The following is a 13721-nucleotide window of genomic DNA, read 5'->3' as shown; positions in this document are numbered from 1 at the left end:
CACCTCTTGATACCATGGCACTGGAAGTTAGCGTTTCAGCAAATGAGTTGTGGGAGGGTACAGACATTTCGCCCATATCAAGGGGCTTGGATCAGGGTGATGAATACAAAATAATCTGTTGGCCTTGGGCTGCAGGTTGGCTGTCATACCACGCAGTAGATGTAAACTTGAAAGTGTGTCTATGAAATCTACATCATCAACATGAGCACTGCTGAAGGAAGCTTGCAGTGACTCTGCTGGCGGGGGAGGAGGACACAGAGGTGTGTACCCTCAGAAGAAACAGAGGAAAACAACAGAATGGGAAAGACTAGAGATCCCTTCAAGAAAATTAGAGATGCCAAGGGAACATTTCATGCAAAGATGGGCTGGATAAAAGACAGAAATGGTATGGACCTAACAGAAGCAGAAGATATTAAGGAGAGGTGGTAAGAATACACAGAAGAGCTATACAAAAAAGATCTTCATCACCCAGATAATCATGATGGTGTGATCACTCACCTATAGCCAGACATCCTGGAATGCAAAGTCAAGTGGGCCTTAGGAAGCATCACTAGGAACAAAGCTAGTGGAGGTGATGGAATTCCAGTTGAGCTATTTTAAATCCTAAAAGATGATGCTGTGAAAGTGCTGCACTCAATATGCCAGCAAATCTGGAAAACTCAGGAGTGGCCACAGGACTGGAAAAGGTCAGTTTTCATTCTAATCCCAAAGAAAGGCAATGCCAAAGAATGTTCAAACTGCTGCACAATTGCACTCATCTCACACGCTAGCAAAGTAATACTTAAAATTCTCCAAGCCAGGCTTCAACAGTACATGAACCATGAACTTCCAGATGTTCAAGCTGGATTTAGAAAAGGCAGAGGAACCAGAGATCAAATTGCCACTGTTGGATCATCGAAAAAGCAAGAGAGTTCCAGAAAATCATCTGCTTTATTGACTATGCCAAAGCCTTTGACTGTGTGAATCACAACAAACTGTGGAAAATTCTTCAAGAGATGGGAATACCAGACCACCTGACCTGCCTCCTGAGAAATCTGTGTGCAGGTCAGGAAGCAACAGTTAGAACTGGACATGGAACAACAGACTGGTTCCAAATCGGGAAAAGAGTACATCAAGGCTGTATATTGTCACCCTGCTTATTTAACTTACATGCAGAGTACATCATGAGAAATGCTGGGGTGGATGAAGCACAAGCTGGAATCAAGATTGCCGGGAGAAATATCAATAACCTCAGATACGCAGATGACACCACCCTTATGGCAGAAAGTGAAGAGGAACTAAAGAGCCTCTTGATGAAAGTGAAAGAGGAGAGAGTGAAAAAGTTGGTTTAAAGCTCAACATTCAGAAAACTAAGATCATGGCATCTGGTCCCATCACTTCATGGCAAATAGATGAGGAAACAGTGGAAACAGTAGTAGACTTTATTTTTTTGGGCTCCAGAATCACTGAAGATGGTGACCACAGCCATGAAATTAAAAGACGCTTACTCCTTGGAAGGAAAGTTATGACCAACCTAGACAGCATATTAAAAAGCAGAGACATTACTTTGCCAACAAAAGTCCACCTAGTCAAAGCTATGGTTTTTCCAGTAGTCATGTAGGGATGTGAAAGTTGGATCATAAAGAAAGCTGGGTGCCAAAAAATTGATGGTTTTGAACTGTGGTATCGGAGAAGACTCTTGAGAGTCCCTTGGACTGCAAGGAGATCCAACCTTAAGGAAATCAGTCCTGAATATTCATTGAAAGGACAGATGCTGAAGCTGAAACTGCAATACTTTGGCCACTTGATGTGAAGAACTGACTCATTGTAAAAGACCCTGATGCTGGGAGGGATTGAAGGCAGGAGGAGACGGGGACGACAGAGGATGAGATGGCTGGATGGCATCACCAACTTGATGGACATGGGTTTGAGCAAGCTCCGGGAGTTGGTGATGGACAGGGAGGCCTGGCGTGCTGCAGTCCATGGGGTCTCAAAGAGTTGGACACGACTGAGCGACTGAACTGAACTGAACCCTCAGAAGAGAAGGCCAGGAGGCTTGAGAGTCACCTTGTGATGGTGGTATGTGCTGGGGACTCTGGGTGAATAGTAACTCAACACACGTTGGATGGAGAGTGTGAATGGCACTGCTGGGGTCAGCTCTCAGGCCAAAGTTGGGATGCTCAGGGCTGGAATATTCCCTCATCTGTGGTCCTGGCCCGCAGCCTGGAGAAGCGGTGCCAGGACTGGAGGCTCAGTTCATGCTGGGATAACTGGTGGTATTCTCTGGTTGCTCTGACCTCAAAGCCGCCCTTAACTGGGCCCTAGAAGGTGCTGGAATGCAAGGCAGTAAATAGGTGGAGATCACCCCTCCCTGGGACCTTTGCAACCATCCACTCCAAGCTGGGATTGACACAGGAGATGGCCTGGGTGGCAGGCAGACTTTCCTAAGCATGGGTGTGCTTGGATATCTACTGGATATGTTAGCACTGAGCTAGTGTGTTACTGACACTGTCTCCTTTTATCTCTGCAACCCTAGGAGTGGATACTGTTCTAAGACCGGGCTGCATATGTTCCTTTGGCCCCTCAGATCTGCTCTCTGCCCTGGGAGCCTGAGCTGTACTGCCTCAATAGGCTTCCTTGCCCTTGTTTCTGGTTGTGTTGGGTCAGTGGGAGCCACTGGTTGGGTGAGCAAGAGATGGGAGAGTGAAGCCATGGTATTTGATTGCTGTGCTTCGATGCATCCTTGCAGCTCCTGTGTAGCAACCCCATCCATTGCTACCCTGGTACTAGCCCCAGAGTACCCTTTGCGGGTTTCCTTAATCATGCCCATACCTTTGGGGCTTCCCAGGTGGCGCTAGTGGCAAAGAATCTGCCTGCCAATGCAGAGACAGATGAGATGTGGGTTCGATCCCTGGGTTGGAAAGATCCCCTGGAGGAGGGCATGGCAACCCACTCCAGTATTCTTGCCTGGAGAATCCCATGGACAGAGGCGCCTGGCAGGCTACAGTCCATAGGATGGACTGGTTGAACCTCCTTGCAATCCAAGGGACTGTCAAGAGTCTTCTCCAACACCACAAAGAGTCAGATACGACTGAGCAACTAACACTCACACACACACACACACACACACACAGGGCCCATACCTTCAAAAACAGTCCCTCAAGGAAAACTCTTTGCAGTTCCTTGGTTTGAATGTGCCATCGTATTTGAGACCCTGACTGATACAATTCCCATTGTACTGTGGTGTTGGAGAAGACTCTTGACAGTCCCTTGGATTGCAAGGAGGTTCAACCAGTCCATCCTAAGGGAGATCAGTCTTGGGTGTTCATTGGAAGGACTGATGCTAAAGCTGAAACTCCAGTACTTTGGGCACCTCATGCAAAGAGTTGACTCATTGGAAAAGACTCTGATGCTGGGAGGGATTGGGGGCGGGAGGAGAAGGGGATGACAGAGGATGAGATGGCTGGATGGCATCACCGACTTGATGGACATGAGTTTGTGTAAACTCCGGGAATTGGTGATGGACAGGGAGGCCTGGCGTGCTGCGATTCATGGGGTCGCAAAGAGTCGGACACGACTGAGCGACTGAACTGAACTGAACTGATGATAAGACTGAGGTTCTGAAAGCCTGCTCAAGGTGCAGTGTGGTGAAGCTGTGGTCCTGAAGTGGTTAAGTTATGATTCAACCTGGGAGGTGGGTGTCAGCCCAACCCTGGGCCCTTTAAACTTGGCTGGCTTATTCACCCCGGTCATGGCCACACAGGAGAGCAAAGGTGAACCCCAGCCTGCTCTGTCGACACAATGAGCGGTCCCTTTCCCTGCCTGCATTAGCTCTTGGCTCACTGCCTCCTGGATTTCTGGCTCCTGGCCTTGGCTTTGATAGTTACTAAATGTTCCTCTGGGTTAGTATAACCTTGCACCCCTTTTGCTTTCCATCCTGACCTGGCTTGGATGTTGGGTGTTCCCTAAATTTCAGGTCAGCACATGGTGCTGGGAACCACCTGGGCTTGGTTAGTGCAGGGGATGAATGCATCTCTGTCTCCCCCAGACTCTGAGCTCCTTGGGCTCAGATCCTACTTCCCTGCCGGGGAGCCTGGGATGGAGAAAATGCTCAGGGCAATGGAAGGAGCTGGACAGTACTTGGGTGAGGCTGGCCTGCATGTTGGAGAAGCCTGTAGTGAGCACACAGGAGTGAAAAGTATGAGTAACAGGGATTTTGTGTACATAGGGAGGGGCACCGGTTGTGGATGGCAATGATCAGGTTACAAAGGAGAAGGGCGGTGTGGTTTGTCTTTACAACCAGAGAGCTGTGATTGTGTGTGCTCAGGGCAGGGTCTGGTTGTAAAATAGCGGTCCTGTTGTAGAGGGAGCACAGCGCCCTCTTGTGACCACATATGCAAGCGCAGCATATATATCTGTAGGTTCCATTCGGGATCGCACCTGGGTCAACCCAGCCCCAGCCTGGAGCTCTGTCCCCTTCTGAGGGCTACTTTCTCTGGGTCTTGTGGGTGGGTTGGGTTTAGGGTGTGTTGAGCTTGTTGTACCTGGGGTCATGCAAATTGAGCTGCTTGGTGGCATTTGGTGGAAGATTTGGGTTGGAGATATGATCTGGGAAAGTGCTCAGTCGTGCCTGACTCTTTGCGACCCATGGACTGTAGCCTGCCAGGCTCCTCTGTCCATGGAATTTTCCAGGCAAGAATACTGGAGTGGGTTGCCATTTCCTTCTTCAGGGTATCTTCCCGACTCAGGGACCGAACCCTGGTCTCCCACATTGCAGGCAGATTCTTTCCTGTCTGAGCCACCAGGGAAGTCGGTGGGAGCGTGGGAGAAAAGAGGAGAGGCGATCTGTATAAAACACAGCCTTTATTGATTTCAAGGAAAATGCCTTGGGGATGTTCCTATCAGTACATCCACCTCAAGTCCCTGAGAGGCTGGCACCAGACTGGGCACAGTGTGGAAGGAAGATGGGAGCAAAGCTGCCTGAGGCTGAAGGAATGACCGGGGGCGTGGGGGTTTCCTGGAGGGCAGTGGCGGCCCAGAGGGTCTCTGCGTGTTGCCAGAGCCTCCTTCTCCTCTTCCCAGGCTTTCCAGGCCTCCACTGCTGGGAGGACACTTCCTTTCCACCCCAGGAATCTGGGTGCCGCTCGGGAAGGAAGATGCCCTTTGGCCTGGTGCATTCAACCCAAGGCAAGCATCTTTTTATGGCCTCTGGGCATCTGCACTTGCTTTCCCCTGCTAAGAAGCTCATCTTCTCTTAAACATTCCTCCCTCGGGGAAGCCTCTCCTGATCACTCCTTCCTGGGTTAGGGGAAGCCCTGCCAAGTGTCACCTTTAGGCAGCAGTTAACCGGCTTGTTTTAACATCTGTCTCCCAGGAGGGCTGCCACTGGGCCTGTGGTGTGACCTATACCAGATAGATGGCACAGTGCCCAGTGTTCAAAAGAAAAAAATCTGCTAAAAATGAAATTGCATAGTGTAGTGAATTCAGAGTGGGGGCACCCAGCACCTGTAGGACCCCTCCACCGGCACCACAGGACCCTGCTTCTGTCCCCACGGGCAGCCCCAGGATGGCCCCCCAGCCCCATGGTCAGATGGGGGTCATGGTGGGTGCCGAAGCACACAGCTTGCTGTCGCGGGAGTCCGGGCTCAGGTCGGCGGCCTCCAGCAGCTTGTGGTGGCAGCGGCAGGTGGAGGCCCGGCTGGCCGAGGGCGCGTGGCCGCGGCCCCCGCGCTGGCCCTTCCTGTGAAGGCTCCGCACCACCCTGTGGAAGATGAGGTAGCAGATCTCGCAGAAGGTGAGCACGATGCAGACGGCGGAGGCGCCCACCATGAAGTAGGTGAAGAGCTTCTTCTCGGTGGGCCTGGCGATGTAGCAGTCCACGGTGTTGGGGCAGGGCGCCACGTTGGCGCACTGCACCAGGCGGGGCATGCCGAAGCCGTACCAGAGCGTGTGCAGCAGGTAGAGGAAGAGGAACTCGATGAGGAGCTTGAAGACTAGGCTCAGCAGGTAGGTCCACCAGAGGCCGCCGTGCTTCTTGCCCGTGTCGTCGTAGAGCTTGCTGCACTGGTCGCCGTGCTTTTGCCGGTGTCGCCGCTCGCGCTCCTCGCGGTAGGCCACGTGCAGGATGACCAGCAGCGACGGGCACGTGACGAAGATGAGCTGCAGGGCCCAGAGGCGGATGTTGGAGATGGGGAAGAACTCGTCGTAGCAGACGTTGGTGCAGCCCGGCTGCTTGGTGTTGCAGTCAAAGTCCTTCTGCTCGTCGCCCCACACGCGCTCCGCGGCCACCACGTAGACCAGCACGCGGAAGACGAATACCACGGACAGCCAGATGCGCCCGAAGGCCGTGGAGTACTTGTTGACGCCGCTCAGCAGGGCCTGGAGCGTTTTCCAGTCCATGGTGCCTGGGGCGGGGCGCCGGGGCCGTGCCCACCTGACAGAAGAGGAACCCCTCTGTGTGAGCCAGCAGGCGATACCGAGAGAACTTCTCCCTGGAGTGGGTGCACGGCAAGCCACTCCAGTATTCTTGCCTGGAGAATCCCCATGGTCAGAGGAGCCTGGCAGGCTACGGTCTAAAGGGGCGCAGAGTTGGACGTGGCTGAAGCGACTTAGCACACACACATAGAGCTTTTACTGTGTGCCAGATGCGGTTCTAAGTTATTTATGCGGATGGATTCGTTTGCTCATCTCAATGACTCTGAGACATCAGAACTATTCTTACTAAGCTACAGGGAGGAAACAGGCACAGACAGGTAAAGTAACCTGCCCAAAGTAACAGAGCTAGTATGCTGGCAGGAAGGGAATGCACACTTGCTGATAACAGTAATTATTACTATTGAACACTTACTATGAGGCCAGGCCAGAAGCTAAACACTTTATGTGTGAAAGTGAAAGTGAAGTCGCTCAGTTGTGTCCGACTCTGAGACCCCATGGGCCATAACTGGCCAGGCTCCTCTGTTGGGGCAGCATAAGGAAAGGGAAAGTGAAGCCGCTCAGTCGTGTCCGACTCTTTGCGACCCCATGGACTGTAGCCCACCAGACTCCTCCACCCATGGGATTTTCCAGGCAAGAGGACTGGAGTGGGTTGCCATTTCCTTCTCTAGGGGATCTTCCCGAGCCAGGGATCAAACCCGGGTCTCAGACGCTTTACCGTCTGAACCACTAGGGAACTCATTTAATCCTTATGACGACCCTGTGAGGTAGGCACTATTATGCTTCTCATTGACAGATGAAGAAACTGATAATCAAATGAGAAAATGATTGCAAAGCGCTCAGTACACAGTAAGTGCTCAGTAAGTGCTGGCTACTCATTGTGGTGTGATATCTAGATCGGTCAACTCACTCATTTAAAACTAGAACTGAACTCAGAGCTGGGTACTCTACCACCTTCTCTCCCCTTCTCCGATCAATGTCTGCCCCAGACCAGGTTCTCAGAACTGACCTGGTTGATGCCTCACTACCATCCTGTGAAACTGGGGTCATGAACCCCATTCTTTGGAGAGGAAACTGGGGCTCAGGGGAAATCAACCTCCCCAAGGTCTCACAGCCAGTGGGTGGTGAAGTTGGGAGACCAATTCATGCTGAGGGGGTGCATGGAGAGGGTAATGGTCTGGTTCCTGGGGACATCAGTTCCAGGGAAAATCTAGGGACACCCACTGCAGGCTGTGCTGGAGCCTGAGGGAGCCCCAGCCACCCTAGCCATGTGGGATGCCAGGGCTTTGTGGTGGGGAGCCATGCTTTGTTTAGGTCCCTGGATCACACATTTCCCTCCCGGTCCTGGAGTGACTCAGAGGGTGTGGACAGGTGGGTCTGCCTGAGTGCACCTAGTATCTGCCTGGAGGGTGTAGGAGTATGCGCCTCTCCATGTGTCCGTGTGGGCCTGTGAGCTCCTGGAGCTGCTGTGTGACCAGGACTGCAGGACCATCCATGTATCGCTGCTTCTCACCCCTCCACTGCCACCACCCTGCTCCCAGCCACCATCACCCTTGCTGGTATTATTGCCACAGCCTCTTGGCTGGCCTAGAAGGCTTCTTGGGCTTCCCTTGTGGCTCAGCTGGTAAAGAACCCGCCTGTATTGTGGGAGACCTGGGTTCCATCCCTGGGTTGGAAAGATCCCTTGGAGAAGGGAAAGGCTACCCACTCCAGTGTTCTGGTCTAGAGAATTCCATGGACTGTATAGTCCATGGGGTTGCAAAGAGTCGGACATGACTGAGGCACTTTCACTCACTTGATTGGCTTAAGTGTCTGCTCCTGTGCCCCCGATTCATTAAGTTGAATCACGTCACTCCCTCGTTTAAAACTTTCTACTAGGGCTTCCCTGGTGGCTCAGTGGTAAAGAAGCCGCCGGCCAATGCAGGCGACATGGGTCTGATCCCTAGACTGGGAAGATCCCACATGCCGCGGAGCAGCTAAGCCCATGTGCCACAACTATTAAGCTTGTGCTCTGGAGCCTGGGAAATCAACAACTGCGCCCTAGAGCCACAGCTATTGAAGCCTGAGAGTCCTAGAGCCTGTGCTCTGCAACAAGAGCAGCTCCCACAATGAGAAGACTGCACACGGCAACAAGAGGAGCCCCTCGCTTGCCACAACTAAAGAAAAGCTTGCGCAGCAACAGAGACCCAGCAAAGCAAAAAACCAAAAACAACAACAATAACAACTTTCTTCTAGCTTCTCATTACACTTAGAATAAAACTCCGGATTCCACATCCTCACCCTACTCTCCTATACTCTAATGAGTGCCTCTGGGGCTTTGTAATCATTCCTGTTGCCTGGAGTGCTCTTCCTCCAGAACCTTGCATGACTGGACCCCTTGTCATCACTGAGGAGTCTGCTAAAACATCTTCTAATTAGAGGCTTCCCTAGATACCTGGAGGCCCTGCCCACCTAGTCACTCTTCTTCTGTCCTCTTTATTTTCTTCCTAGAATTTAATTACCATTAGGAATTAAAGTGAAAAAGTGAAGTCGCTTAATTGTGTCCGACTCTTTGTGACGCCATGGACTGTAACCTATCAGGCTCCTCCAACCATGGGATTTTCCAGGCAAGAATACTGGAGTGGGTTGCCATTTCCTTCTCCAGGGGATCTTCCCGACCCAGGGAATTAGGAGTTAAAGTATTTGTTTAATCCTCTACCTCTCCGAATTTTTATGAATTTTTGTTTCACAAGGGCAATTATTGTATATTCACCCACTCCAGTGTTCTTGCCTGGAGAATCCCGGGGACTGGGGACCCTGGTGGGCTTCTGTCTATGGGGTCACACAGAGTCGGACACGACTGAAGTGATGCAGCAGCAGCAGCAGCAGCATACAATAAAACAGCATATGAAAGTGTTATTCTCCCCCCGCCCCCTCAGTTCCTTCCGAGACCTTTGGGGAGGGGTAGTGGGATGTACATGGAGCCTGGAGCCACAACTGGATTCAAGCCTCAGCTCTACACCTTCTCCTTGGGTGACTTCCCAGGTAATTTCTTTGACTTTCTTGCCTTATCTCCAAAGGGAGAAAATAATTCCTACTTTCTTGAGCTGTTGTAAGGATCATAAAAGACCATTCCCTCCGCAGCCTGCCACTCACCTGGTGGGAGTTCAAGAAGACTGCAGTGGAGGTTGGAACCCCGTCTGCCAGCCCGGGGAGGAGAGGGGCCCTGACAGGTGTTTCCATCTGAGCCATCCCAGGCCGGCCCACCTAGGGGCTGTCCCTCCTTGGCCCGCACCTTCCACCCTCCAGTCCTGTCTGCCCAGTCCTGCCTGACACGCCCTAGGAACGCGACTCACCGGCAAAGAATTTCCCTCCAAGCCGAGGCTGGGGACTGGTGGAGCCGGTTCCGGTCCCCACTGCCGTCCCCAACAGCAGCTCCCTGCGATCCTCTTTGCCCATGCCCCGGGACCCAGCCGAACCCAGCTTTCACTGCCCTCTGCACAGTGCCCACCGGTCGGCCCCACTCCCCGGGGCCGAACCCCTCTCTCCCCACCCGCCACCCCCAGTTCCCGTCCGTTCCGTTAAATTTGCGCGACGTGGGAGGGGGTTGTCCAGGAACCTTCAGCAGCTGGAGCCCCCACCCCGCCCAGAGCAGGCAGCTGGGGAGGGGGGTGGGGGAGGTCCCTCCATCTCTTCCCGTGCTCTCACCTCCCAGGCTCAGCCTGGCCGAAGGCAGGAGCAAGCCCCAGCCCCGCCCAGGGTCTCCCGGGGGCGCTCAGCGCGCGTGGTCGCAGGGCGGGGAGGAACCCGCAGCTTACCCGCAGCGGCGCGGCCGGCGGAGGAGCCAGGACCCGCGTCCTCAAGAGCCGAAGCGCGGGAGAGCAGGGAGGGAGCCGCGTCTCCGCAGTCGCGGGGAGGCGCGTGGCTGCAAGCACAGCCGGGGGCGGCTCGGGGGAGGGCGAGTCGGGGGAGGAGCTCGCGAGCCGCCTGCGGCGGGGGTCGGGTTCCCGTCCCGACGCGGTGCCTGGCTCCTCCCGCGACCTTCGTCGGGGCTTGACGCTCGCTCTTCTGAGCCTCGGTTTCTTCTTCGTGTGCGAAACCGGGGCATCGGTGGCCCTGGGCAGGGCTGTGTGGCAAAGGCGCCAATGAGATTCGGGGCGTGAAGCGCTCCACACTGTTAAGTGCCGAGTGGTCCCCGGGCCGACTGCAATCGGGCCTCGCCCACGTGCGTTACCACGGCGACCGCGTCCGCGCCCTGCGGGTCACTGTCCCCGCCTGGTCCTTGGCCTCGACCCTGCGTGCGCGGCTGCCCTGTGCGTGGCTCAGACTCCGCGTCCTGGAGTGGGGGCAGGGGCACTGGAGAACCAGGGTGGGGGGGCAGGACCCCTGTGCCCGCAGCAGGAAGAGGCACTCTGCTGTGGAAAGGAGATGGAGCGGGGTGGATCCTCTGACCAGGGGTGAGGGTGGGATGGGGGAGGTTGTTGCCTGGAGTTATTGCAAAGGGCAGATCCTGTTTGTTTGTGGGGGCGGGGTGGTTAAGCGGGAGGTGAGGGCGCCTAGCCTGTGCTTTAGACCCCCTGAGGAGCGGGCGGGGCCTGGGGGTTGGATGGGGCTGCGATGGGCTGGGCTCTGAAGACAAGGCCCCTTTGTCTTCTTGACTAATGTGTCATGATTAGGAACCTATGAGAGTCCCTGGGCCTCAGCCTTGCCGGGGAACCTCCAGGGTGTCCGGCCTCCTGAGGAGTCTGGATCTTAGTCACCAAAGGGCCCAAGGACTCCCTGTCTGAGATGATGTTGCTAGCAGGAGGGTGACTATTTATGACTTCTCCCCAAGACTGTACTGGCTTAGGCCTGTGGCCCTGGTGTAATTAACAGCACCCCCTCTTACTCTCAAAAGTACCCCCAAACTTGGGAAGATCGATTACACCATCACCCTACTTACTACTCCTTGTAGAAAACTATCACTGTCTTGGGGGCTCAGAGACATCTTTGGTCCAAGCACTATTGGGCACGCTTTACTTCGTCCTCACGCTGCCAGATGAGGAAGGTACAATCCTTCCCACTGTTAGGAAAGAGAAAATTAAGGCACAGAGAGGTTAGGTGATTTGCCCAGGGTCACAGAGACAAGAAGGAGCAGAGCCAGCTCTGGAGGCTGCAGCCCTGTTGAGTTTCTGGGTTGGGCAAAACCACAGGGCAGAGGGCATCAGAGGCCACTCTGAGAATTATTGCTGAGACTGAACAGCACCCTGCCACCTCTGGAGCTGCATTTCAGAGCAAACCTCGTTCTCCACCCCTAGTCCGTCTTCCATCCTTTTGAACAATGTTCCCTCCCAACCATGTAACTAAAGACAGCCCTGTCAACGTCAACACGGATTCCCAGGTGCTAAATCCTGCAGTAATGTCTCTGTCCTGTCCTCCTCCTGTATCTTCAGAAGTACCTGACACAGCTGACCCCTCCGTTCCTCTCAAAATGCTTTCTTCCCTTGGCTTCATTGACTTCCCTGTACCTTCTCATCCTGGTTTCAGCCTCTCCTTTCCTGGGCGAATTCATCCCGTCCTGGGGCTTGCAGTACTATCTGCTGGCTGCTGAGTTCCATGTTTCTAGTGTCTGTCTCGACGTCTCCCTGGACACCAGACTATGTACCAGGGCTGCCCACCTGACCAGTTCTAGTTATTGTTTTTTCCTTCCTGAGATCAACTGCCTATTCCACTTGATAGATATTCCTCTTTTTTTTGTTTACCCTATGGACATGAGTTTGAGTGAACTCCGGGAGTTGGTGATGGACAGGGAGGCCTGGCGTGCCTGGCCTGGCGTGCCTGATTCATGGGGTTGCAAAGAGTCGGACATGACTGAGCAACTGAGCTGAACTGAACTGAACTGATGGAGGTATGCTGTGTACACAGTTCTGCACTTGGCTAGTTTCATGTAACAAAATACAGGGCATTTCCTCTGTCAGTAGGTACAGAGCTATCACATCAAAAAAATATTTGAATAGTATTTCATTTTTCCCTATAGTGTATGTAAAGCTGTTTCTTAAAAAAAATACAACTGAATAGCATATGTGTTATAATATATTTAATCACTCCTTTATTGATGAAAATTAAGTATGTTTTCAATCTTGTATTTCTTTCTGTTGTAAACATCATTGCAATAAGTACAGTTAGACAAACATCACTGAACACATTTTTAAAATTGTGTCTATAGGATATTCTTAGAAGTGGAATTTTGGAGTTAAAGTATGCTATTTAAAAATTTTTTAAAGTATTTATTGAATTTGTTATAATATTGCTTCTGTATTATGTTTTGTTTTTTTGGTTGCTAGCAAGGCATGTGGGATCGTAGCTCCCTGACCAGGGGTTGAACCTGTAACCCTGCACTGGAAGGCAGAATCTTAACACCCTGGACCACCAGGGAAGTCCCTCATTAAAAATTTTGATAGATATTGCCAAATCTCCTTCATAGATGTATCAGTTTATGCTACCATCAGACATTAGAGTGCTTGTTTCCTCATATTCTTATCAGTATTGAGCATTGAAAACTTTATGATCTCTGCTAGTAGTATCTCATTATATTTTCATTTTGTATTTCTCTTATTATGAATGAGAATGAGGATCTTTTCATACACTTAAAACTATGCCAAAGCCTTTGACTGTGTCAATCACAATAAACTGTGGAACATTCTGAAAGAGATGGGAATCCCAGACCACCTGACCTGCCTCTTGAGAAACATGTATGCAGGTCAGGAAGCAACAGTTAGAACTGGACATGGAACAACAGACTGGTTCCAAATAGGAAAAGGTGTACGTCAAGGTTGTATATTGTCACCTTGCTTATTTAACTTATATGCAGAGTACATCATGAGGAACGCTGGGCTGGACGAAGCACAAGCTGGAATCAAGATTGCTGGGAGAAATATCAATAACCTCAGATATGCAGATGACACTACCCTTATGGCAGAAAGTGAAGAGGAACTCAAAAGCCTCTTGATGAAAGTGAAAGAGGAGAGTGAAAAGGTTGGCTTGAAGCTCAACATTCAGAAAACAAAGATCATGGCATCTGGTCCCATCACTTCATGGGAAATAGATGGGAAAACAGTGGAAAAAGTGTCAGACTTTATTTTTTTGGGCTCCAAAATCACTGCGGATGCTGATTGCAGCCATGAAATTAAAAGACGCTTGCTCCTTGGAAGGAAAGTTATGACCAACCTTGATAGTATATTGAAAAGCAGAGACATTACTTTGCCAACCAAGGTCCGTCTAGTCAAGGCAATGGTTTTTCCCGTGGTCATGTATGGATGTGAGAGTTGGACTGTGAAGAAAGCTGATCGCCG

The 13721-nt window shown here is 52.0% G+C and overlaps 1 protein-coding gene across 2 annotated transcripts; it reads right to left on the bottom strand.

Annotated features, from left to right (window-relative positions):
• Positions 1-4825: 4825 nt before the first annotated feature.
• Positions 4826-10769, bottom strand: GJB3 (gap junction protein beta 3). Of its 2 annotated transcripts, none has more exons than XM_055403631.2 (2): positions 10209-10769; positions 4826-6412 (listed from the first exon to the last, which is right to left on the bottom strand). In XM_055403631.2, the coding sequence occupies exon 2, from the start codon at positions 6376-6378 to the stop codon at positions 5566-5568; it is 813 nt and encodes a 270-aa protein (XP_055259606.2). In that variant the 5' UTR covers positions 6379-6412; positions 10209-10769; the 3' UTR covers positions 4826-5565. The 2 variants fall into 2 exon arrangements, with proteins under 2 accessions (XP_055259606.2, XP_055259607.2); XM_055403632.2 differs by lacking the exon at positions 10209-10769 and adding an exon at positions 9547-9651.
• Between the last annotated feature and the right edge of the window lie 2952 nt (positions 10770-13721).

This window comes from Moschus berezovskii, chromosome 4 (assembly GCF_049115385.1).
Source record: "Moschus berezovskii isolate FMDL1 chromosome 4, NW_MosBer_1.0, whole genome shotgun sequence".
Lineage (NCBI taxonomy): Eukaryota > Metazoa > Chordata > Mammalia > Artiodactyla > Moschidae > Moschus > Moschus berezovskii.
The sequence above is the reverse complement of the archived record's forward strand: the minus strand, read 5'-3'. Positions and strand labels throughout refer to the sequence as shown.

Excerpts from the sequence above, each read along its gene's own strand:
- GJB3 (XM_055403631.2), bottom strand. The coding sequence starts at position 6,378 with ATGGACTGGAAAACGCTCCAGGCCCTGCTGAGCGGCGTCAACAAGTAC.